The sequence below is a fragment of the Ascaphus truei genome, chromosome 14, assembly GCF_040206685.1.
Source record: "Ascaphus truei isolate aAscTru1 chromosome 14, aAscTru1.hap1, whole genome shotgun sequence".
NCBI lineage: Eukaryota > Metazoa > Chordata > Amphibia > Anura > Ascaphidae > Ascaphus > Ascaphus truei.
In genome coordinates this window covers 4,449,248-4,475,732 of record NC_134496.1, presented here as the reverse complement: position 1 = coordinate 4,475,732, position 26,485 = coordinate 4,449,248, and the positions used below count along the sequence as shown (strand labels likewise).

The window sequence follows — 26,485 nt, the reverse complement described above, 5'->3', positions numbered from 1 at the left end:
CAATTTACTGTTGTGTTCCTGTTTCTCACTAAGCTTTGTATTAAAGGGTTAAATGTGCAAATCTCCATAAATATTTGATGTTTTCATATATTTTAATGGCAGAAATTACCCACAGGTTGGTCTCCTGCATCAAAATCTATTCTACTTGAAGGTATTATTTTTATTCTTAAGAATTGAATGTCAGTGAATAATGGTTTCAGTGACCTGGGCTTGTATGAAGAACCCAATCTGTTCTGAATGATCATGACGGTGGCCATCTTGTTCTATCCCAATTTGTGGAAGACATGAGCGTCAATTAAAAAAAAAAGTCCACCTAAGGACTCGGGTTGGGTACGTACTGGATTTACATCAATCTCGTCTTGATGCGTTGCTAGCTCCTCAAGCACTGAAGGAATTAATCCTAGCCTGGGGTACTCGTGCTAAAGCAGAGGTATCGTGGGGTATTTGAGAGGTACTCACGCTGGAATGGGAGGATAGACGTGTCACTGTATCTTGGGGCTCGGCTGATGGCTGTATTCAGATCATCCAACCAGCGTCTCATATCAAGCTGGGAGCTGAAAGTGAAAGAGAGATAGATGCATGGGAGAGAGAGATGAGTGAAAGAGGGCTAGGGCAGAATGAATAAGTGAATGGTTGTGTCACTCCATGGTAGGCAGCTTCACTCACTGGAAGGCACCATCATCCACAGTGTGTAACTCAATGGAAGGAAGCTTCACTAGGAGTGCCACTCACTGGAAGGCAACCTTACACATTGGGAGTGTCACTTATGGGAAGACTGTCTCATTGGGTGGGAGTGTTGCTCATTGGAAGGCAGCCTCGTTGAGATTGAGGGTCACTCATTCGAAGACAGCCTTGCTCATTGGGAGTAAATGTCACTCATTGGAAAACAGCTACACTCATCACTGGGATCAAAAGCAACATAGACTTCAGAGTCCCACCTAATAAGATACATGTGAGAAGCATCTTCATCTAGTCAAATGAAGTTAAAGAACAAGAGGCTGTTCTACGAAGCAGCAGCGACGAAGGGTTTTAAGAGGAATGAACTTCATTCACTGAAAGGACAATGAAGCGTGAAACAATATCCCAGTGAAGGTGATGAGAACAAAGAAAGGGGAAATGCAAGTTATAGACCCAAGGCAAGCCTGCAAGTCAATAACTATTGAATAAAAGCCAGAGATGAAGTTAAATCTTGTGTGTCTGTGCCAATGTGCCAATGCTTGGGGATGGACTCACCTGGCTGCCACGCCTATAGTTGTCTGTGCGGAGTAGATAGTAAAGCAGTGTGGGACAGAACTGTGACTGTCCTCAGCCTGTAGGGGGAGCACACAGACCGTGACTGCACAGAGACATGAAGTGCAAACACTGACATGCTGACTACCCAGATACAAAGACAGGTGGGTCACAGATGCACATACTGTCTCATATGGGGCATACAAGACCATGATGACCTCACAGACACAAAGAGCACAGTCAGATAGGGGGCATACAAGCACACACTGCGCACAAATATACTCACTGGGGGATCCAATACCATCAGCTGAAGGAGTTGAGAGAAAGAGGGGGGGGGGGGGGAAGAGAGCAAGAAAGAAGAGGGGGGGGATTAAAAAGTAGGGGGAAAATAACAACAAAAAAGAGATAAAGGGATGAGACCGAAAGTTAATTGCACAAAAGTACAAAAAAGAGTGAGACAGAAAATGACAAAATAACAAATGGCTGCAAACTGTACTGGTTTATAAAGACAAACTCTTAGAAATAAAGCAACTGGTCTAGAACCCCAGCACTGAAAACTAGAAACACACAAACTATTTACAGAAGTTCACATGATATTTACACATACAAACACATTTCACTGCTACTACTGTGCCTGTATTTATGTTGTGTTCTGCTACAGGCCCTGTTTATATGCGAGGAGGCTGCCATTGTTACCAATTCTTAACCTTCCCAGTTTAAGGAGGCGACAGCACTGGATCTGTCAGAGGCAGAAAACACTGCAGTCTGCTGTGTGTGACGGGGCCGCTAGCACGGCTTCTGCCCGCTTTGTGTTGGGTATTGAAAGGAAACTGCAGCTAGCTATTCCCAAGTACCTCTGTGCCCAGAGAGAATGGCGACACTGGCGCTGCCCCCTCAGGAAGAGCAGTAATGGGAAGGTTATGGCTGCTGCTGCTCAGTTTCTACCTTCTCTATATAAACCCTATGTACAAAACTGCGTACCGCGCCCTATGCTGTAATTGTGAAGAGCTTTGAGTCCCATTGGGAGAAAAGCACTATATGTAGTGAGAGGCTGCCCACTTTTTACCAGAGAGGCCGATGATGATTATTCCCGCTTGGTCTCGGAGGCTGGCAATGCCGCAGTACTTTATGCAGGGCCGACAGGGAGAGAAAGAGCCGGGACAGCTGTCCTGGCCCGACGGTTGCAGGGGCTTCTTCCATGCAGCGAGCACGGCCTCCGGTGTACTGCACCGACACACTTTATTCGAGCAAATACCCAGTATGTACCTGGCAGATACCTGGAATGCGCCGCTCCTCACCTCTGACAAGCCCCGTTGCGTTTGCCTTCCCAGCCTGGGTTCATGCCTGGCTGACGGGCGGCTGATCTGTTAAATGATAATGATTAGGATTTAATAGGCTGCAATGCTTCGCGTGTCTACCAGATGGCATAAATTCATGAATTGTAATGCAGTATATATATATATACTGTGCTGTATTGCAGCCAGCGGGAATAAAATGCTTCAATCCCTGCCTGGAAAATACCTCAATGCACTCGGGCAGAAAACAGTCACAAACCTCAATACACCCGGGTATACCCGAATTCGTGGGACTAGCCGAGCTCGAATAAAGTGTGTCTCCAGTGTAAGCCCTGCCCCGGAAGTTGGGCTCAACATCTGGATTGGCGCAGCACAGGAGGCCTCCCCTCAAGGTAAGGGGGTGGTGTGTGTGTTTAGGTCTCGTTCAGGGTGCTGGCTTCGGAGGGAGGGCGTGCTGCCGTGCGTGCTGCCGTGAGAAACAAAGTATTCAATTTGAATACTGGTTTTCAGGGTAGCAACCGCCCTGTCTCCGAAGCCAGGAGTTGAAGCTGACTACAGTTTCAATAAACGAAAATTTCGTTTTTTGGAACTGCAGCAGCGTCACAGGGACCAAGGCAGCCAATGAAATCATTCTTCAGAATGATTTCATGACTGCAACTTGGATACTTACCCTGCTGTGTGTAACCCCGCCCCCTCCCCGCCGCTGAAAAGTCTGCTGGGGGATAAACACATGTCGCCCAGCAAACTGCAGCACTGCCTCCCTCACGCCCTCCCTCCGAGTCCTGCAGCTGACACCCTGAACGAAGCCTTATGGGGGATGGGGTTATGGTGTTGGAGAAGGAGGGCAAGAGAGCGGGTAAGAGAGAAAGTTGTGGGGGTGCAAGATGGGGATGTGAGAGACGGGGGGTTTCACAAGGCCGTTGACATTGTGGGGAGCGCCCAGTAGAAACTCTAGACCTAGGCCTCGGGAAAGCTGTCTGCGGCCATGACTATGTACCTGCGCTATTCGTAGTAAATGATCACAATCTGCTGCACACTATTATATTTAGTGAGGAGGCTGGCACTGCTGTACCCACAGCGAGGCTGACCGCACTGGAGGAAGAAGCTGGTATATAGACAAAATCACTGAGCACTCACCAGCATCCCATGAAGGGGGAGACGCCCATGAACCCGGAACTGATTGGTACAGCTCAGCCCCTTCCGCGTGTATAACAGCATATCTGAGAACTGATTATTATACATGAACAGCATGACGGAGAATGTACACGTGCGGCTCTGTGTGCTACCTCACGCCCTCCAACTGTCCCTATTTATGTACCTGGTCTTTGTGTTTTCTACCTGTTGAATCCCAGCTGCACATACTATACCCTATTCCTGCCAGTGTGTGAGGAGAGCTCGGAGCTGTCAGTTTATTAGACGGACATGCTGCTGCATATAAAAACAGCAAATGGAGATCTTACTAAATGTTTTTAGCTGCAGGTTAAAGGAAATGTATCACCATCTTAAAAAAAACAAGTAAAAAAACCAAAATACAAATGTGTAGGTGCTAAGCTGATCATTGCGTGTGAACAAGCGAAGGTGCCTCTATAAAAAGGTGCTCACTGGCCGGGGGGGGGGGGGGGGGAAGGGGTACAGTCATTAAAGTTACTAAAAAAAAAAAAAGTAAACGATCTACTCAAGACCACAATACACGGGACGTAACCTCGATCAGTGAAAGTAAACCTCATAACCGGCAATCTTCACCTTACTTTGTGTATACCCATTCTGTAACCCAGGCCGTGCTGAGACGCGCTGTAATACGGCAGGAGATTATAGGAGTCCATGTTAAAATGGAGTAAGCAGTAAAGAGTGACACACAGAGTGCTCATTTGCATGTCATTACCCAGAATCCCTGGCTGCAGTGGAAGCACTGTTTGCCAAGAGATAATGGGGAAGGACAGGGTTGCCGATCTGTCAGGCGTGCAAATGTACCTAGAAGGGGTATTTTTATTTGCAGACACTGTACAGTGGAGCGTTTGTCACTTCTTTACCCACCAGAACTTATTTACTGAAACACAGGGGGCAGAACTGCCTGTATCCAAATGCTGAGATAGATATTTTTTTTTAACAGCTATATTTTTTAACATTAAAGCTGCAGATATCCTACATGTGTTTTTTTTATAAATCATTTCTGTACTATGAGAAAATACTCGTACTGTAGCTTTTTTTTTTTAAACAACTCTGAATGACATGATTAATGTATTATAATGTAACAAGCCTTTTTTGTTTCTACAGCAACCATTTACAAAGTCACATCCCCTTCCTCTTCTGAAAAAGGCTCTGTCACACCCCTTTTTGAGCCCTGCACTCTCTCTAGCGGTGCACCAATTGTATCTAGTGACTGCCTGGTCGCATGATCTTCCCCACAGAACTTTGCATCTTTGGTCCTCTTCTGCTGCACTGACGGCCATTTAGTGAATCCCCGAGCCAAATTTTCGCCGATCGATCACAGGAGAACGGATCGATCGGCAACTTAGCTAATTGCTTATTGTGTGAATTGTATTGATGCGCATAAAGGAGGGAAAAAAAACGCCAGCTTGGACTGCTGCTTTAAAAGGGTACGACCGTGGTGGTATTTTTGTGTGCTCTCCTGCCCCAAGTTTCATAGTGTCTTCGGATTACACGAGGTTTGGAAACATTTCCTTGCAGAGCATTGCACCACATACCCATCAGACTAACTTTTATATTCCTATCACGGAGCAGCTCTGTGCACTAGCACAAGGGGGCTCAACTCCTGTCCTCAAGCCCCCCCAACAGGTCAGGTTTTCAGGATATCCCAGCTTCAGCACAGGTGGCTCAATCAGAGGCTCAGTCAAAGACTGCACCACCTGTGCAGGGCTATCCTGAAAACCTTACCTGTTGGGGGGCTTGAGGAATGGAGTTCAACACCACTGCACCAGAGCAATCAGGTGACTCCATTTGTACAGTATGCATAACTTAATGTGTGCTTGAGACCGCTTCCAGCTTCACATTGCAAAACCAGTGCACGTCTTTAACCCTGGCTGTGCTGAAAAGCTGTGTAATACGGCAGGCAGAAGCTTATATAGGGGTCTGTGTTAAAATGGACATGAAGCAAAAGTTACAGTGTGCTCTTTTGCATGTCGTCTCCTGAAATTCCTGGCTGCAGTGGAGGCACTGTATGCCAAGACATGGGGGCTAAGACCCCCCTCCCACAAACAGATCAGGTGTTTAAGATATCCCTGCTTCAGCACAGGTGGCTGTCAGTCCCTGCTTTTGTCTTTGACCGAGCCTCTGATTGAGCCACCTGTGCTGAGAGATAAAGCAGGATTGCAGACCTGCCTGAGACACATGTATTATTATACACATAGGGAGGTGAAGATCGCTTGTTATGAGGTTTCCAGGCTTTTTTAGCATCACTAAAGTCACTAAAAACTACATATTGGAGGCTCTGCTACCTGTGTGCATGTTCTAATGTTATATTATCTGGCGACACTCACAAGATAGAACATGCGCTGCTGCAGGCCGCTCTTGGTCAGTTTGTACAGACAGCCCTCCCGAATAAACTCCTGCAGACACAGAGGATGCATTTCATCATGGGAAGGGCGTGTGTGTTGCATATATAATATATACATCCCTTATGCAGTTGCTGGAGTTCCATTAAACAAGCAATGAGTGGTACTGTGCTTGATTTAGAGATTGTGAACCGGTTAGAGGGATAGAAGTATAATCTGCCCCAACTTCTCATGGACAAAGAATTCCTGTACTGAGCGATACAGCCACACGTGGGAATTTTTCACTGTTGACTTACAGTTAAGCAAAAAGGAGCAACGTTCCCTTACCTACAACATTATTACATAGCAGCCAACAGGCATAAGTGTTGACTGAATGGAGTATTCCTTCAGCTGCCATTAATGTTGACCTGTAGGAAATCATTAGTGTACACAAGCGCTTTGCAATTCCACCTCCACCAGAAGCTCAACATCAGCTAATGTATACTGCAGCTGTGCTGCTTGCTAATTACAGGTCTAGGAGGCATACGGTATGAGGAAGATTTCTATAGATTTTACCTTGCAGAGAAAGTAATCTCTACGAATACCTTTCCTCTGTGTTGTACATTTTAGTTGATGGGTGGCACACTAAATGCAGAACATATCCTAAGGACCACTTGATTCTCGGTCAAACAGTCACTGTATCAATGTATTCATTTGAATGCAGCTAAGAGCCTTCTTGGCATGAGAAGCAGCTTCACAGCATAGTGAATAGGAGCCAGAGAGAGAACCAGTGCTCAAATACTTTATAACAATTCTGTGTATTTAATTATATAATCGGTGAATGTCGATGTTTACGACAGGTCTTCTTGAGAACCTTCTTCAGGACTGTCTGCAAACCCAGTGTCAAGAAATGTTGAAGACTCCTGATCGTGTTGGGGAATTAGCAATGTTTGAGGGAGTATGGAGCATACATCTGTGCAGTGATTGTGAACATTTGGAAAAAACAATATAATCCTTATTTACGTATCCCTGGAAAAGATTGTTCCCTTGACCCATTGCCTTTTCTGTCGATTCCTCGAGTTGTGAATTTTTAAATGACCTGTCTCAATCACAGCGAAAGGGTTAAAATACTGTAGTATTGTTGGTGGAACATGCCTCTTATGAAGTAACAGGGTCTCTGATGTATGGGATTTCTAGGGGGACAAGAGCAGGAGAGCTGTTGTGGCTCTCAGGAACCCTCTGTTAAACACACCCTTCTATGGCCTACACAGGTTGGCATCAACAACGTATGTTATAAGTCTGGGTGGGTCTGAAACTAAATAATGTGAGTGTTGCATTAAAATGTGAATGAATGAAACTCTGAGGCAGGCCTGCACAACTCGTAACGTGAGAAGGGCCGAACTGTTCCAAGGAAAAAAAAAATTGGGCCGCACGGGTAAAATCATCATCATCATCTCTCCTCCAGCACCTCATCATCATCATCCTCATATCTCCCCCAGAACCGTCACTATCAACCTTTGCGATACTCCCTATCTATCTCTCGTACCCCCATCTCTCCCCCTCACCCACACACATAATACTCCCCCTCCACAAACACACAATACCCCCCTGCACACCCCACACATCCCACTCCCCAGCACCTCACATCCCTCTCCCCCCAGCACCTCACATCATTCACCCCCCAGCACCTCACATCATTCACCCCCTGCACCTCACATCATTCTCCCCCCTGCACCTCACATCATTCTCCCCCCTGCACCTCACATAACTCTCCCCCCCTGCACCTCACATAACTCTCCCCCCCTGCACCTCACATCACTCTCCCCCCTGCACCTCACATCTCTCCCCCCTGCACCTCACATCACTCTACCCCCTGCACCTCACATCACTCTCCCCCCTTCACCTCACATCACTCTCCGCCCTGCACCTCACATCACTCTCCGCCCTGCACCTCACATCACTCTCCGCCCTGCACCTCACATCACTCTCCCCCCTGCACCTCACATCAACCCCCCCCAGCACCTCACATCAACCCCCCCAGCACCTCACATTAACCCCCCAGCACCTCACAACCTCCCCTGCACCACACATTAAGCCCCCAGCACCTCACATTAACCCCCAGCACCTCACATTAACCCCCAGCATCTCACATTAACCCCCCAGTACCTCACATCAACCCCCCTGCACCACACATTAACCCCCCCAGCACCACACATCAACCCCCCCTGCACCACACATTAACTCCTGAGCACCTCACATCAAGCCCCCAGCACCTCACATTAACCAGTAAATACCTCTGCTGTTCAAGCAGTAAATACCTCTGCCGGCCAAGCAGGAGTGCACTCTGTGCCACACACGCTCTAGCAAGCAGCAGGCAGGAAGTGCCTCAATGCTAGAGCGCGCTGCTACCCTGCGAGGGGGAGAGCGGGCTCGCGGGAGATGATGACAACGAGCTCGTGGGGGGGGCGCGGGAGAGTGGACAAGGGAGGGAGAGGAGAAAGCCGCCGAGGGCCGCACAGTGAGTGCGGCTCGCGGGCCGCGTGTTGTGCAGGCCTGCTCTAACGGCATAGCGCAGGGGAGAGGTTAGAGTCGCTGAAGCCACAATGAGTCTGAGTGCCTTATTTCTAAAAGTTACCTGTACTGTATAAGGCACCAGTTGTGGCAAGATAATAGGGCCTGGGTACTTTGATTGAGCATTATGATTGGTTAAAGCAGCAAAATGTGAAATCTTATGCTTTTTTTTTTAAATAAATCAGTTCTGCAGTATTAGATAGTATTTTTTTTTTAAGTCAACTCTTAATGAGTTTTAATATAAGGAGCATCCTTTTATTTCTATTTCTAAGTAGTTTAAGATCTTTGCAACACATTCCTGTTTGTGATAATTTGTTGCCAATGTTCCCAGCAGTTTGAGCTGTAAACTGTAACGATAATCAATGTTACCTTAGTACAGGGGAGCGCAATCTTTTTACCCTGCCGGCTCTCCCCCCTTCTTCGCGCCCCCTCATTACCTTGGCCCCGGAGTTCTGATGCCACGTTGCCATCTCAACGCAGCCACACGTGACCCCATGGCGATGCACCCCCAGAAACCGTCTGAGCCAAGGTAATTGAAGTTTTCAAAGGCCTTCGCCGCTCCCCCGGCATTTAATATAAATGCCTTTGGGAAGCGCGTGGGGCCTCTGTAAACCCTGCGCCTCCTGCAGAGAATCTCGCGCACCCCCCAGTTTGCACACCACTGCCTTAGTCATATAGAGCTTGCGTGTACTGACTGATATGTGTGGTTGATTTGAAGTGCTGGTTGTTTAAGTGTGTGCAGTTAGAACCAGAAGCAGTTTGAACAAGGAAGCGGTTAAACAGGGTATAGTTATTGAAGCACAATTTACTGTTAGTACTTCTAAACTTTATAGTTGCTAGAATGAGCAGGATTGAAAATGCCACTCAATGCACATCTTGCCACATGTATGTGCACTTGGAGCAGCTGTTCCAAGGAGCATACCGCTGTGAGAGGTGGGAACGGGTGGTCTCTTTAGAATCAGAGATTGCTGATCTGAAGAGGCAACTTGCAATATTGAGGGACATTGGCAATCTTGAAAGGGAATTAGAGCTCACTGAGCAGGCCCTTGCTTCGACTAGTGGTGCAGATGGTGGCGCTTTTAGTGAGGAGCAGGTAGGTAGCTTGGTTGCTGTTAGTGAGGAGCAGGTAGGTAGCTGGGTGACAGTTAGAAGGGGAAGCAGGGGCAATAGGGAGAGGCAGGTCATTTCTGAGCTGACACATCCCAATAGATTTGCCATGTTGATTGAAGATATTGGGTGTGTCAGGGCAGAAATGGCAAGGCTGGGGGAGACTAATTCCTCTAGCAGGCAGGGGAATAGTTCCTCCAGCACAGAGGGGACTCAGGATGCTCAGATACAAAGAAAGATTGTGGTGGTAGGGGACTCCATTATTAGGAAGGTAGACAGGGCAATCTGTTGCCATGACCGCATGAACCGAACAGTTTGTTGTCTCCCGTGTGCTCGGGTCCGGCACATTGCGGATCGGGTAGACAGATTGTTGGGGGAGGCTGGGATTGACTCGGCGGTCTTGGTACACGTTGACACCAATGACAAAGTTAGGGAAAGATGGAGGGTCCTAAAAAATTATTTCAGGGATCTAGGCCAAAAGCTTAAGGCAAGAACCTCCAAGGTAGTATTTTCTGAAATACTACCAGTGCCATGCGCTATCGCAGGGAGATAGTCAGAGATCAGGGAGGTTAATGCATGGCTAAGAAAGTGGTGTAGGAAGGAGGGGTTTGGGTTTTTTGAGCACTGGGACTCCTTTTCTGAGAGGTGCCATCTATATTCTAGGGACGGATTGCACCTCAATGAAGAGGGATCTTCTGTGCTAGGGGGGAGAATGCTAAAAAGGTTGGAGGAGATTTTAAACTAGGATGGAGGGGGGAGGGGAATGAAACAGATAATGAACTAAATGGAATAGATGATACACGGTGGTATGGAGGTAGAATGGGGGCAAGTGCAAGTTTGACAAGCAGTGAGACACCCATAGTAAATACAGATAATACTAGAAAACTTCTAAAGACTAAACAAAATGGGCGCAGAAAGGAAGGAGCAGATACGATAATAGTACTGGCTGAAAAAAAACTTAAATGCATGCTTCCTAATGCAAGAAGCCTGACAGATAAAATGGGGGAGCTTGAATTAATAGCTGCAAGGGAGCAGTATGATATCATAAGCATTACTGAAACATGGTGGGATGAAACTCATGACTGGGCAGTTAATTTAGAGGGTTATTCTCTTTTTCGGAAGGATCGAACAAATAGAAGGGGAGGTGGAGTATGTTTATATGTTAAACCGGATCTAAAACCTATTATAAGGGATGATGTCTATGAAGGGAATGATGAAAATGTAGAGACTTTGTGAATAGAAATTAGCAGTGGAGGTAAAAGTATAAAGAAAATGTTTGTGGGAATATGCTATAAACCACCAAATATCTGTGAGATTGAGGAAGCTAAAATACTTTTGCAAATGGAGAAGGCATCAAAACTGGGTCATGTTTGCATAATGGGTGTTTTTAATTATCCAGACATAGACTCGGGCAATGAGATTAGCGTTACAACAAAAGGGAACAGTTTTTGGGGGTGCTTAAAGACAATTATATGACCCAAATTATTGAGGAACCAACCAAGAGAGGGGCAGTTCTGGATTTGGTCATATCAAACAATGTAGAAGTAATAACAAATATTCAAGTCCTGGAACATTTGGGTAACAGTGATCATAACATGGTCTCATTTGAAATAAATTATCAAAAAACAGATTACTTGGGTTCAACAAAGACCTTCAACTTTGGAAAGGCAGATTTTAATAAACTGAGGTCTAATCTAGTAGTAATACAATGGGATGATGTTTTTGCAGGGAAAAATGTAGAAGATAAATGGGCAGTCTTTAAAACATTGTTAGAAAAGCACACTTATCATTGTATACCCTTGGGTAATAAGTATAAAAGAAATAAGTCAAAACCAATGTGGCTAAATAAACAGGTAGGGGAGGAAATGGACAAGAAGAGGAAGGCGTTTAGATTCATTAAGTCAGAAGGGACAGAGACATCGTATCAGAATTATAAGGAATGTAACAAAAATTGCAAAAGGGCAAACAAATTAGCAAAAAAGGATAATGAAAAAAGGATTGCAATAGAAAGTAAGCTCAACCCTAAAAAGTTCTTTAAGTACCTTAATAACAAAAAAATGAGAAAAGAATATATAGGACCCTTTCAGTGTGAGATGGGTAGGCAGATTATTGGAGATAAGGAAAAAGCTGAGGTATTAAACAAATTCTTTGCCTCTGTGTTTACCAGGGAAGAATCAAGTTCAATAGTAGTGCCGCAGGAGGAAGCCACAACCTCCATATTAATGAACAATTGGTTAACTGAGGAAGAAGTTCATAAGCGACTTGAAAAAATTAAAGTAAATAAGGCACCTGGCCCGATGGCATACATCCAAGAGTTCTCAAGGAGTTAAGCTTAGTAATAGCAAAACCATTATATTTAATATTCAAGGACTCCATTTCCACAGGCTCAGTACCACAAGATTGGCGTAAAGCAGATGTGGTGCCTATATTTAAAAAGGGAGCTAGATCACAACCGGGAAATTACAGACCTGTAAGCCTGACTTCAATAGTAGGGAAACTACTTGAAGGTTTAATACGGGATAATATTCAGGAATACCTAATGGAAAATAAAATTATTAGTAATAGTCAGCATAGATTTATGAAGGATAGATCTTGCCAAACTAACCTTATTTGTTTCTTTGAGGAGGTAAGTAAAAATCTAGACCAGGGTAATGCAGTTGAGGTGGTCTACTTAGATTTTGCAAAGGCTTTTGATACGGTTTCACACAAGAGGTTGGTGTACAAAATAAAGAAAGTGGGACTCAGTAATAATATATGCACCTGGATTGAAAACTGGTTAAAGGACAGACAACAGAGGGTTGTCATAAATGGAACTTTTTCAGGTTGGGCTAAAGTTGTGAGTGAAGTACCTCAGGGATCGGTACTGGGACCCCTGCTTTTTAACTTGTTTATTAATGACCTTGAGGTTGGGATCGAGAGCAAAGTCTCCATCTTTGCTGATGATACTAAATTGAACTTTTGCAACTAATATTGACAGATTTATTATAAATCATTCTTCCTGGCAATGCACAGGTTATTAAGAATCTATATTAGTGTAGGGACCCTTGAAATGTGGTCTGCCGTGCAGTTGGCTCAAGGGCTTACAACAATTTGGCCAAAATGTTAAACAAAAAGACCATTTTATTTATTAGTTATTTATACATGTATATTTAGGCACTGTACCGTATATAAGTTTTTCTCGATGTGCACTGAGCTTTGTCTGTGTTTTATGTTATGTCTCTGGTTTTAGATACTAAATTGTGTAAGGTAATAGAATCAGAGCAGGATGTAATTTCTCTTCAGAAGGACTTGGAGGGACTGGAAACGTGGGCAGGTAAATGGCAAATGAGGTTTAATACAGATAAATGTAAGGTTATGCATTTGGGATACAAGAATAAAAAGGCGACTTACAAATTAAATGGAGATATATTGGGGGAATCCTTGATGGATAAGGATTTAGGAGTGCTTGTAGACGGCAGGCTTAGCAATAGTGCCCAATGTCATGCAGTAGCTGCAAAGGCAAACAAGATCTTATCTTGCATTAGACGGGCAATGGATGGAAGGGAAGTAAACATAATTATGCCCCTTTACAAAGCATTAGTAAGACCACCCCTTGAATATGGAGTACAATTGTGGGCACCAATCCTAAGAAAAGACATTATGGAACTAGAGAGAGTGCAGAGAAGAGCCACAAAATTAATAAAGGGGATGGATATTCTAACTTATGAGGAGAGGCTAGCTAAATGAGATTTATTTACATTAGAAAAGAGGCGTCTAAGAGGGGATATGATAACTATATACAAATATATTCAGGGACAATACAAGGAGCTCTCAAAAGAACTATTCATCCCACGGGCAGTACAAAGGACTCGGGGCCATCCCTTAAGGTTGGAGGAAAGGAAATTTCACCAGCAACAAAGGAAAGGGTTCTTTACAGTAAGGGCAGTTAAAATGCGGAATTCATTACCCATGGAGACTGTGATGGCAGATACAATAGATTTGTTCAAAAAAAAAGGTTGAACATCTTTTTAGAAAGGAAAGGTATATAGGGATATACCAAATAAGTATACATGGGAAGGATGTTGATCCAGGGAGCAATCTGAATTTCCCCACTTAGGAGACATCATTGGGGTTTTAGGTTTGCTTTCCTCTCGATCAATAAACTATAAACACAAATATAGGATAAGTATCTGTTTAAATGTAATGTAGGTTGAACTCTATGGACATGTCGCTATTGTTTCAACCTTAACTACTATGTAACCATGTATACAAGTAATAATTCGGCCATTTTTATATCACTGAAGAGAGCACTATCACCATATTTATAGTTATACATTTATACTTTTTTGTATTTCTTTTGTGCGCTTTCTTATTCTTTGTCACTTCAGCCCGCAACACCTTTCTTTGCAATGGGATTGAAAGTTTTAAAAAGTGGATCCAAAGAGTTGGTCTCAAAACAAGGGTGGCTAGCTATGTTGGACTTTCTTACATGTAGTAAAATACCAAAAGAAGGACCAACAGTTAGTGTAATACCTTGTATTGAACCAACAGATAGTTGATAAGTTACAAGCTTTCAAACCTCTCAGGGTTCATTAGGTGTGGCAGACATAGAGAATTATACCACCTCACGATACTGCACACACAAGTTACATTGGATATGGAGAGGAAGTGAGATATTGACGAGGTGGATGCTGGCTGTCTGGCTGGCTAGTGTGAACTCTAAGGCCTGGGACCCGCTGCGCCCGGCGGCGCGGGCGGCCGCACGAGCGTTCCCCACCAGCAGGGGAATCCTCCCGAGCCGGTCCCAGTCCCCCCTCACGGCACAGCTCACTACACGCTGTGACGCGTCAGCCGCTAGGGGATTCAAGAGAATTGTAATCCCAAGCGTCGACGCGTCACGTGGTGTGGCTGTGAGCCAATGAGGAGGGGAGGCTTCAGGGAGGAGAGTGTGGAGGGAAAGCAGCGTGAGTGCCTGTCTGTGTGTGTTTATGTGTGTGTCTGAGTGCCTGTGTGTATGTGTGTGTGTGCATGAGTGCCTGTCTGTGTGTGCCTGAGTGTGTGTGTGCCTGAGTGTCAGTGTGCAAGTAGGGCAGCCCGCAGCAGCTCCCTCCTGCAGCCCGAACCCGAGCCCCAGCCCGAGGAGGGGGGGGGGTAGCGGGTCCCTCCGCTTAAACCACGTCCCTCCCTCCCACTCCAGCCCCGGCTCCCGCTCCCTACAGACCGCATATCGCGGTCTGTATCTGTCAGTGCCCAGCCTGTCTGCAGTGTGGGCGCGCTGACTGAGGGAGCGGGGCCTTAGGCTAACAGAGAAGGCTTACGTGATTACGCTCTATTGTTATGTACACAGTGTTCAGAAAAAGGGACCCCTTTTATTTTATCGTCTTGCAGAAAAATCACAACATTTTCGTGAAAACTTGAGCAATTACAGGTCTGCCAAAGTAGATTATTACATTTAAGAATTATTTGATTATAGAATAAATAATCTTTGAAATTGGTGACGTGTGACGCCCTCATCAAGCGCATACGCATAGTTACAAAATGGTGTTTAGCAAAGATAAGCCCGTTATAAAGGGCTTGAGACAGGGCAAGAATTATGATCCAAAACGCTGACATACGGTAAAAAGTTTCCTGATAAAGGACGGTTGCTAGGACGACTAAAAAAACAATTAGTAAAAACGTGTCATTCAGGAGCAGGAGCAGCTGGATTAACGCGTTATTGATGATGCGATCAGACCGCAGCGTTCTTGTTTTCAGACGTGCGATTCAGCAGGACGACATTTGTAACACTTTGATGAACTCTCTACAACCTTATGTTACTAAGCTTCAGTCTTATCTTAGGGATACTACCCACATACTGCAGACCCTAAATGACATTCAATGGCTACCACATTACTATTTAGTGACAGCTGATGTTACTTCATTATATACGATTATAAATCATGTACAAGGTTGTGATGCTATCAAGCAGACTTTAGACAGTGATCCTTCAGTTTCGATTGCACTTAAAACTTTTCTAATTACAGGCATTCAATTCATTCTTTCACAATTTTTTTAATTTTAATAACTCATTATTTGCAGGTATGTGGCGCAGGTATGTGGCACCGCCATGGGCACCAGGTTTGCACCAAGTTATGCAAATTTATTTATGGGCAACTGGGAAAACAATTCCATCTGGTCAAGTTGTCCCTTTGGTGCAGACCTGGTGCTCTGGTGCCGCTACATCGACGATATTTTTTTAATTTGGTCAGGTTCCCTTCAACAGTTAGAATTATTTCAGGATTATATTAACAATTACACATTTAATTTGAAGAAAAAAAACACAGAACCCCAGCAAGCTCTTTTTGGGAACCCCTGAGCCCCCACAAAATATATATATATATATATATATATATATGTATTTGTGTCAAAATGGAGTGCTATTGAACGTGGCATATGTATACAACAGACGACAGAGAAGCCCAATGCTACATCCAACATGACAAAAATACACAGTAAAATACTTATATATTCTCTTGAAGTAGGGTCATTTAGTTTAATCCTTTGGCCAAAGCGTTGTAAGCTTGCGAGCCACGTCAAGGCAGACACCTGTTCGCAAGGCCTAACACTACCAGATAAAATACTAATATACCTCTATTAGGATTAAAATTCTTATTTACCTCTATTAGGAGGGAGAAAGACCACAGTGGGTCTATATCCAGCAGAATGAGGCACTCGCAAACTAGGGAAGTGGGGAGGGGCGGGCTTACAACCTGGGAAGGAGGAGCCACTAACCTCCACCAGCTGAAATAGCTGAGAATGGGTTAACAAAACACAGAACCCCAGCAAGCAATTTTTGGGAACCCCTGAGACCCCACAAAATATATATATGTATATGTGTCAAAATGGAGTGCTATTGAGCGTGGCATATGTATACAACAGACGACAGAGAAGCCCAATGCTACATCCAACATGACAGAAATACACATTCTGCTGGATATAGACCCACTGTGGTCTTTCTCCCTCCTAATAGAGGTAAATGAGGTGTCTGCCTTGACGTGGCTCGCAAGCTTACAACGCTTTGGCCAAAGGGTTAAACTAAATGACCCTACTTCAAGAGAATATATAAGTATTTGACTGTGTATTTCTGTCATGTTGGATGTAGCATTGGGCACATTTAATTTGAAATTTACTTTTTCCTCTAGCCAAATGTCTATAGAATTTTTGGACTTCGTTATTTATATTCTGGACAATTCTTTGCACACAAACTTTCTTTAAAACAGTACAAGCCAACAATTATTTGCATGCTAACAGTCACCATAACCCATCCTGGATGAATAATATACCGAAAGGCCAGTTCATCAGACTAAAACGGAACAGTTCCACTTTAGATACATACAATACACAAGCACAAGATTTAAAATACAAGTTCATAGATAGGAATTACCAACCACAAAAATTGGACCAGATTATATCATAGTTACATAGTTACATCGTAGATGAGGTTGAAAAAAGACGTAGGTCCATCAAGTTCAACCTATGCTAAATTTAGACAACAGATACTTTATCCTATATCTACACTTATTGATCCAGAGGAAGGCAAACAAAAAAACCCATTTAGGGGAAAAATGAATTACTTCCTGATTCCAAAAATTGGCAATCGGATTAATCCCTGGGTCAACATCCTTCCCATGTATATTTATTTGATATATCCCTGTATACCTTTCCCATCTAAAAAGATGTCCAACCTTTTTTTGAACAAATCTATTGCATCTGTCATCACAGTCTCCATGGGTAATGAATTCCACATTTTAACCGCCCTTACTGTAAAGATCCCTTTCCTTTGTTGCTGGTGAAATTTCCTTTCCTCCAACCTTAAGGGAAGGCTCCGAGTCTTTTGTACTGCCTGTGGGATGAATAGTTCTTTTAAAAGCTCCTTCTATTGTCCCTGAATATATTTGTATATAGTTATTATATCCCCTCTTCGACGCCTCTTTTCTAATGTAAATAAATCTAATTTAGCTAGCCTCTCCTCATAAGTTAGATTGTCCATCCCCTTTATTAATTTGGTGGCTCTTCTCTGCTCACTCTAGTTCCATAATGTCTTTTCTGAGGATTGGTGCCCAAAATTGTACTCCATATTCAAGGTGTGGTCTTACTAATGCTTGGTAAAGGGGCATAATTATGTTTACTTCCCTTCCATCCATTGCCCTTTTCATGCAAGATAAGATCTTGTTTGCCTTTGCAGCTACTGAAAAGCTACTATCGGAAGTAGAACTAATAAATAGAACCACTCTTTTAAGGTACAAACAGAAAAAATCTACACAATTGGATATTCCTTTCATTACCCAATACAACCAAATGGCTCCGGCCATACGAAAAACCCTACGTAAATATTGGCCCATCCTTAGAAAGGACAAAGAACTAGTAGACATATTACCTATCAATCCAAAAATAATATTCACAAAAGCACCGAACATAGGCCAAAAACTAACCCCCAGCTGCCCTTTAATGAAATCCAGACATCTTACCAACAATACTCACAAAGGATACTATGTATGTAACACCTGCACAGCCTGTAAATACAGCCAGTAGTAAAGGGAAAGGGAGGAAGATGGGGAAATGGGCTCTCGCTACAGCTTGGTTAGCAATACAAATACATAGTGGCAGAGGTGCATAGGGGGAATGAATAGACGGTAGAAAATGAGGGAAAGGAAACACCCTTTAACTTGCACTCAGTGTCTCAATAGATATGATTATTAAAGTTAATACTTATTATTTTATTATATACATTAAAAGAGGGGGGGAATAGCATGAACATCTAATTTTGATCATGTGCATACATTAGAACAACAAACACAAACATATATACAAACATAAACTGGAAGGGGACCTAATGAGCAGCCCGTAGGTAGGTATTCACTCAATGAAATCAAGGCTCACATGGGTATAATACATGGAACCCCCGTTCCAGCACTAATTAAAAAACCTGTATTCAATCAGACAGGTATCCAAGGCTAACAGTCATAATGTTGTAGTGCTACGTGTAACCTGTAAGTGTTATCAATTTGAGAAATACATCTGCTTCTCACCACGAAAAAAATAGACTTATTTGTATATATTTAAAGCCTCATAATAATAGCTTAAATCTAATCTATAGTGCAGCAGTGAAGAACGGCCCACAAAATGTGATTCGGTTGGCCCTGAGGCACGGGTCAGAGCCCGTATCAATTTATAGCCTCTTACACTAAGCTAAATGAACTGCACAAGGTGAGCAATAGTGAAATAATACACGAGCACACAATGATAATGATAGTAAAGAAGCGCGGGGTGGGGTGAGAGTATCTGCAAGTGTAAACGCTGCAGTCAGCTACTAATATTTCTTATAGCTGAAAGACCATATTACATTATAGCAGTCTTAGTTGGTCAGCTTCATAGCTAATCATGAATTAGTGGCACAATACCGCTTGCTATACTTGCTGTCCCATCGTCATGGTTCAGATATACATCAATAGTATCAAAAAGATCCAGCAGTATATTGGCTATGGCTACAGATTAGCAGGTAATGTGATTCAAATGATCACACTATGTAGCATATTGCCAGCCTGTCTGCTAAACTCAGCGTTCAGAGACGCTCACCACTCACCACCCGGTCGAAGCTACGTCGTGACGTCATGACGTTTGGCCTTGTTAGTCCCGCCTCCCACCTGACGCACGTTTCGCGGAGGCTTTTTCAAAGGTCCCCTTCCAGTTTATGTTTGTATATATGTTTGTGTTTGTTGTTCTAATGTATGCACATGATCAAAATTAGATGTTCATGCTATTCCCCCCCCTCTTTTAATGTATATAATAAAATAATAAGTATTAACTTTAATAATCATATCTATTGAGACACTGAGTGCAAGTTAAAGGGTGTAAATACAGCCAAAAAGTTTCTTTTTCATCCACCATTACATCTAGAACATATACTATAATATAACACATCACCTGTAATAGCATCAATGTCATCTATCTCCTTGAATGTCCTTGTGGTCTGCAGTATGTGGGTATGACCTCAAGGCCTATTAAACGTCGACTGTACGAACATATTTACAATATTAAAAAAGGGTCTGATCACACATAGCGTATCCAGTCATTTTCTTCAGGTGCACAAGAAAGATCCCAAGGGGCTCAGATGTATGGCTATAAAAGTTCTTACGCCACCATGGAGAGGAGGCACCATTATAGGTCTTCTAGGAAAACGAGAATCCTTTTGGATCTATGAGCTCCACACCCTGGCACCTTCAGGTCTCAAATCTTTTTTGACGGGTTAATACTAGTATTACATACAGATCACCATTATATTCACATTAGGTAGGGTACATTTACGCTTTTTCACTCGTATTTTATTTTCACATAGAGGTAGTCATAAATACACATTAGCTCTTATACTTGTAGTATAGTATAGAATTTTACTCCATTTGTCTTTATTAGCCATCTATGACATGTATGTGCCCATTGTTTCTGTGGATAGATTAGTGGCGCTCCATATATATAGTAGGTCATAGTACAGTTGTATTAGTGTTAGAATTATGTTATATGTTTGATGTATAAATGTTGTCAGTGGCTTTTGTTATTTGTTTTTCATTGTTTTCTTGCTGAGAATACATGCAGCTTTGCTATTCCATACTGCGCATGTCTGGGACTAATTACAAGAGCACTGTCTCTTTAAATCGGAACTATAAATCAATGGACACACAGGAACTGTATTATCTTTATTTTACCCCTGAAGAAGAAAGTTGATACTTCCGAAACGCGTAGGGTGGTCCCACTGGTCACTCTGCTGACATTTGCTGACTTGACTTTTGCTGTCTGTCTTGTTTCTCCCGTCGATCGGAGCATCCACAAATCTGCTGACACCATCTGCACAGCGTTCCGGGTATTGCACGGCGAATCTGCGGCTGCGATTTGCAAGCCCCAATCGACTGAGCCGCAGAGAGCTGTTTCCACGCGAGCAGGGGGGCGCCCCATCCGGAAACGGCTACGGAGCACCAACACGCCCCTGATTCTAGGAGATGCGCAGTGGAGCTGATCTGACCAAGACGAGAGTCTCTAATTATCCATTGCCTGTGACCATCTTACATCTGGTAGTGGTCATTTCAGCCACAGCAGGAGATTTCCAGTGGAACTTATTCTATTTTAACACATGTCGTGTATTTTATTTGTATTTTATTCATATTCTGTGTCTAACATTAAATGTGCTTATTTGTATATCAGTCACCCAGTGTTTCTCAGCCCATGTCATTTGCTATTTGTTGGTTTGTCATTTCATTAGTTTGTATGCTGTGAATATTTGTATTATATATATATATATAATGTAATTATACCTTTGGACCCGACGAAGCCGCCATTACGGGTTGTATATATCCTTTTTACCACCATTTGTGTATGTATGGAGCGCCACAGATATAATATTTTCTCTATCAGTAGTCTCTGATTTGGGTTCAGAGTTATATCACAGGCAGCCAGCCTTTATTCCCAATTAGGAATAATAGGTCATTCATATCCATTTGGATTTAATTTGCACGTTTAGAAAGTTAGCGCTACCTTATTTGTTTTTCTACTTTGAACTCAAACTTTATAGTAGTTTTAGTGTTTCAGATTAGATTAGAATAGTTTAACACATTTACGTGCTACAAAGGAACAACTCCTATTTCTCGTTTAATGAACACAAACCTCCCGCAGTGTATCTGGTATTTGTGGACATAAAATTTAGTTTTAATCAGTTAATTGTCTACATTGTGCTTCTTATATAGTGTTCATCTACATAAAACCTACAATTGTGCACATTTTCAGGGGGATTGAGCGAGAAAAATAGAAGATATGATGAAAAAACAAAAGGGGTCCCTTTTGTCCTGAACACGGTGTAATAATGACCTAGACAAACCGGACACACAAGTAAGATGTGGAATGAAACAAGAGCGTATGTGATACACACCCAGCATTTATCCAGATGCTCTCTGGCTGCTCCCTTTGTTTTATGTCACTGCGTTTGTAACGCGCGTTTACACAGCCAGAGTCTCCTCTCTATCCCTAATATTTTATTGGCTCTTTGATGAGGACAGGGTGGGATAAGGCTAAAGAAAACATGTCCTCTCCCTCTGCCTGAGGTACACTCAAGCACTGGATTTGTGTGATGTATACTCACCCGACCAGGTGATAACAGGTGCTCCCCTCCCAGCAAGTCTCTCTGCAGCTGGTCCAATCTCTGCAGGTTTTGCAGGTGCAGCAGACGGTGTCGGAGCAGAGAACTCACTGCACTCGCCTCGCCCAGCGCCCCTGTGACCGAGACAATAATCAGGCTCCTTCAGAGCATTGAAGTCAGAGACCTGAAGAGCACTGCGCCCACAGACCTGCAAGTCACCTATAATAGAGCTGCAGAGCATTACAACTAGAGGCCTGCAGAGCATTATGACCAGAGACCTGCAAGTCATTTCTACTGCAGAGCATTGTAGTTAAAAATAGGTTTAGTCTCATCTGTGGCCTGTAACCGTTTAAACTGTCCAAGCACATCGAAGTCTGTAAGCTCCTCGGGGCAGGGACTCCTCTTCCGAAATGTTACTTTTATGTCTAAAGCACTTATTCCCATGATCTGTTATTTATATTATCTGTTATTTATTTGATTACCACATGTATTACTACTGTGAAGCGCTATGTACACTAATGGCGCTATATAAATAAAGACATACAATACAATACAATAAGTCCAGCTTCTCATTGGTTGTCATTAAACGGGGAAACCTATAGGCTTAATCTCTTAGCAATGGCTACTTTCCTGAAATGTTCAGCTCACAGATGCCATTTGAAGTTCATTGAGCAACTTGCCTTCACTGTCTTTAAAAAATAAAATAAAAAATGCAGTATGTATTAGAAGTTCCATGAAAAAAAGCAGAGATATCCACCTACGCATCCTAAAATCAGTGAGATTTGAGGGTTCCAGACAAAGAGCAATGCCATTTAAATGGAAAAGAGCTGATTTTTAATAGTAAGGCGGCGCTTATAGTGCCCGCGACAGCGATGCCGCTCCAAAACAAAATATGGACTCCAAAAATTTGTACGCCGGGGAAATTTGATTTTTCAGAGACTGTCGCCACATGTGACTGTCTCTGAATCAATAAATGGCCCCGTCGCTACAAGTTAAATTATAACGTTTGCGGGTGGCGACGTCATCGGTCGCGTCGCTAGCACTATAAGCGCAGCCTAAGGCCTTGCCCCCGCTGCATGCTGCAGCGTCCGCTGCGCTCACCAGAGCCCTCCCCGCAACGGCGCCGGGCCCGCTGCGAGGGGGGGCCGCAGCGCTCGTGCGAGAGCTACTCCTGCTCTCAATAGAATTGAGAGCAGGAACTCGCGTCGAGCGGCTAGGCACGCCCCCCGGCGGTTCAGCCAATGAGGGCGAACCTGCCGGGTGACGTCATGGCCGCGCCCCCGTCACTCCTCCGGCACGCCCCCGCCGGTCTCTGCTCCTGCAGTGAGCTGCAGACCGGGGAATCGCCGGAACGCGCAGCCGAAAGCGGGGGCGCGCATTAGAGCGCCGTGACCGGGGCCTTAGCCTAAGACACCATTGAAGTCTATGAAGTATACTAACAATCAGTTAGACTGACTCCTAATTAGTGAGACTCCCAGAAAATCAGTGAGCACAGACTATTATAGAGCAATCTGAAAGGAAAAACAAAGTGTACAAATCACCTCCAATGGTGCAGTAAGGGAATTAGAAAGGTAAAAGTACCCTCACAAGGATAGCAATGTTACAAGTTGTTCCAATGTGTTCAATGCTGAATTTCCTTCTCCATTTCCAACACTGCGGCTCAACTGGGGTTAACACTGTCACCATTCTGGTGAGCCAGGCAAGTGAGTGCAAACGCACAGTGATGACATTACAGGGAATCAAAGGGTCTTGGGCTGGCCTGAGCAAGTTAACCCAACGCGTTTCACAGGATCCCTCCTGCTTCCTCAGGGATTTGTACTTCTTTAACCCAGGCTGTGCTTAATAGCTGTGTAATTATGCACTCATATGTTCATAGGGTTCCATGTTATAATGGACATAAAGCAAAGAGTGACACTGTGCTCATTACCCAGAATCCCTGGCTGCAGTGGAAGTATTGTATGCAAAGAGATAATGGGGAAAGACAGAGTTGCAGACCTGTCGGCGACATGTGGATCCTCCCACAAGTGATACTTTTAATCCTGGACTTTTATAATGATGTCAGGCAAAATGCACCGGGTTGGCTGCGCAGAACAAAGTCACCGCGTGAGAAATGGTGGTGAAAGTCAGCATTAACCACCAATGGCTGTAACACAGCTACCACTGCGAGTGTACATTTAACTTTCTAACCCACTTGCTAAAGAATTTCCTGAGGCAGAGCATGTCGCGCAGAGCATGTCGCACACACCCCTTTGCAGATCACCCTGCTTCCCCTACCCCCATGGTAAGAAGGCTCACGCTGGCAGTTTTTGTAGTCGTAATGTGAAGGTGGATAATGCCGGCAAAGCCTCTCCAGGAGTTTCTCGTACTGCAGGGGGCGCTGTAAAGGCTTCAGTAGGAGGCAGCTGAGGGGCAGGTAACAAACCCTCTGCTGCTCAAACTCCTGCAGCAGAACCTCCATCTCCTGCTGCCCCGCGGAGTCTCTATGCAGCTCAAGGAACATCTCCTCCAGCCTCTGTAGGGGAGGCAGCAAGGCCTGAAACACGAGAGAAACAAAGACAAATATACTGTGTCCCCGTGCTGGAGGAGAGTCCAGCGCCATTAAAATGAATAGGACTAAAATACCAGCACGGGAACAGACATCACAAATAGGGAGGAGAGAGAAGTGCAGGTCTCAGAGTCAGAAAGAAGAGGAGAGACACGAACCCCGCTACAAAATATAGTCATGTGTAACGTGCAGTTAATGCATCAACTTCCAATCACTTTCATGGAAGTTACCACCTGGTTAACTGTGCGTTACCCCAATTTTCACTAGTGGGGGAAGAGAGAAAGCTTTTCTATGGTGTTGGTGCACACCATCAACTGTCTAAATTTGTGTACAAACACAAACACACACACAAATATATAGCGTACATATATGCACATGATTCTCACCCTTAATGCCGTCATGTTCCTTAGCATGAAGTCCCCAACTATCTGTGTGTCCTTCGCGTGTGCAGATCGACCCTCCCTGGGAACACACGTGGCAAGACCCCGTGGCAATCCATTGTGTCAACCAATGCACACAGGCGCCTGTATGCCGAGGTCACTCACGGACACGCATACATGGATTGTCACACGCAGGGATGTATAATAAAAAGGTGTGACATACACAAAGCATGACACAAGGATGTATATACAGTGTCACATGCTGATAGTGTGACAGGGCTACGAAAGACACAGGATGACTGGTTCATAGACAAGGACACAGGGTGACGTTAATTTATACAAACATATATTACAATGTATTACAAGGATTTATAGCAGGGAAACCAGGTTAGAATGTGGACACTTGACTGACACAGACACACAGAAACATAGCATCACACAGAATAACACCAACAATAATACACGTTGATGGACAAACACACAGTGACAGGTAAGCAATTCTCATACACAGTCACACAGGGTGGGGCACAGCTATGCACAGTCACACAGAACAAGTGACTCGCATACAGTCACACGGTGTGTGCTGCCACACAGAATGTCAGCGTAACACACGCGCACACACACTGACACAGTTTAACAAGATGTGACACTGACCACAGTGTGAGGACGTCCTCCAGCTGCTGCAGGAAGTTGAGGTGAAATTGATGCACAGGCTCCATATTAGAGAAGAGAGGCCTCATCAGCTGCTCCGGAATCCCCCCCTTACTGACAGCCCTGTGCAGCCACTGCCGAGGAGACAGTTGTAAAGCGCCAACATATTACGGAGCACGGTACAATGGGGTACAGAGATGTGATTTACATAAACAGTTACACACGGACAAACATGCAGAGATACAAAGAGGTAGTGAGGGCCCTGCTCTCAAGAGCTTACAATCTAGACAAATGAGGGTCAATGTTGAAACCAAAGGTAAAGTGGCCGCTCATTGTGGGATGGAGTATACATCAGGTTGGAGTATGGTCCAGTCCAACAGCTGATCCATTGAGGTTTGAGAGTGCAGATGTTAGGGGGTGTTACATAGTGTGGAGATTGGTCATGCCACACAGCTGGTCCCAATAGGTTTGGAGGGAGGGGAGTATGGTGGAAGAGCTATGCCAGATAGGCTTCCTTGAAAAGGTGAGTTTTCAAATGTTGGAAAGCTCAGGGAGGAGGGGGGGAGGCTGGCGTCTGATGGTACATGGTGACGATTTTTAGAGAGCTGGGGCAGCAAGGGAGAAGTTTTGTAGGAAGGAATGAGAGGAGGTACTAAAGAAGGATGAAAGGCGGATATCGTGGGCAGAACGGAGGGGGCCCTTAGTCATATTTGGGGATAAGATCGGATATACAGTATAATGGGGGGCAGCGTCATTGACAGCTTTGCAAGTCTAGGGATTTACATTTGATTGTAGAGGATATGGAAAGCCAGTGTAGGGATCTGCGCAGTGGAGCAGTGAGTGTGGTAGACGAGTCTAGCAGTAGCATTTTGGATGGATTGGAGTTGGGAAACTGACAAGAAGAATGGAGTGGATGTAATGAGTGCAAATTAATTATCTAAAAAGTGCAATTGATATTAAAAATAAGATAACATTTAAAAAACAAACAAAAAAAACGTGTTTGGTGCAGCTCTCAAATAGACCGAATTAGCAACAGTTTTCCTTGGTGTCTGCTGCTAATTCTGGCTTGAAGCCAG

At 44.1% G+C, this 26,485-nt stretch overlaps 1 protein-coding gene across 9 annotated transcripts in view; it reads right to left on the bottom strand.

Moving 5' to 3' along the window:
• The window catches only part of FARP2 (FERM, ARH/RhoGEF and pleckstrin domain protein 2), a 141,304-nt gene that overhangs the window by 22,048 nt on the left and 92,771 nt on the right, over positions 1 to 26,485 (bottom strand). For 3 of the 9 annotated variants that reach the window (XM_075569566.1, XM_075569564.1, XM_075569563.1), the window contains exons 16-24: positions 25,413 to 25,543; positions 24,765 to 24,840; positions 24,129 to 24,366; positions 21,837 to 21,967; positions 6,023 to 6,091; positions 3,663 to 3,752; positions 1,517 to 1,537; positions 1,234 to 1,310; positions 460 to 554 (exon numbers count right to left, since the gene is read on the bottom strand). In XM_075569566.1, coding sequence (XP_075425681.1) covers positions 460 to 554; positions 1,234 to 1,310; positions 1,517 to 1,537; positions 3,663 to 3,752; positions 6,023 to 6,091; positions 21,837 to 21,967; positions 24,129 to 24,366; positions 24,765 to 24,840; positions 25,413 to 25,543 — 928 coding nt within the window. Of the gene's footprint in view, positions 1 to 459; positions 1,337 to 1,516; positions 1,538 to 3,662; positions 3,753 to 6,022; positions 6,092 to 21,836; positions 21,968 to 24,128; positions 24,367 to 24,764; positions 24,841 to 25,412; positions 25,544 to 26,485 lie in introns of those variants that run through there. The other 6 variants (XR_012787924.1, XM_075569565.1, XM_075569568.1 and 3 more) reach the window with 6 other exon arrangements.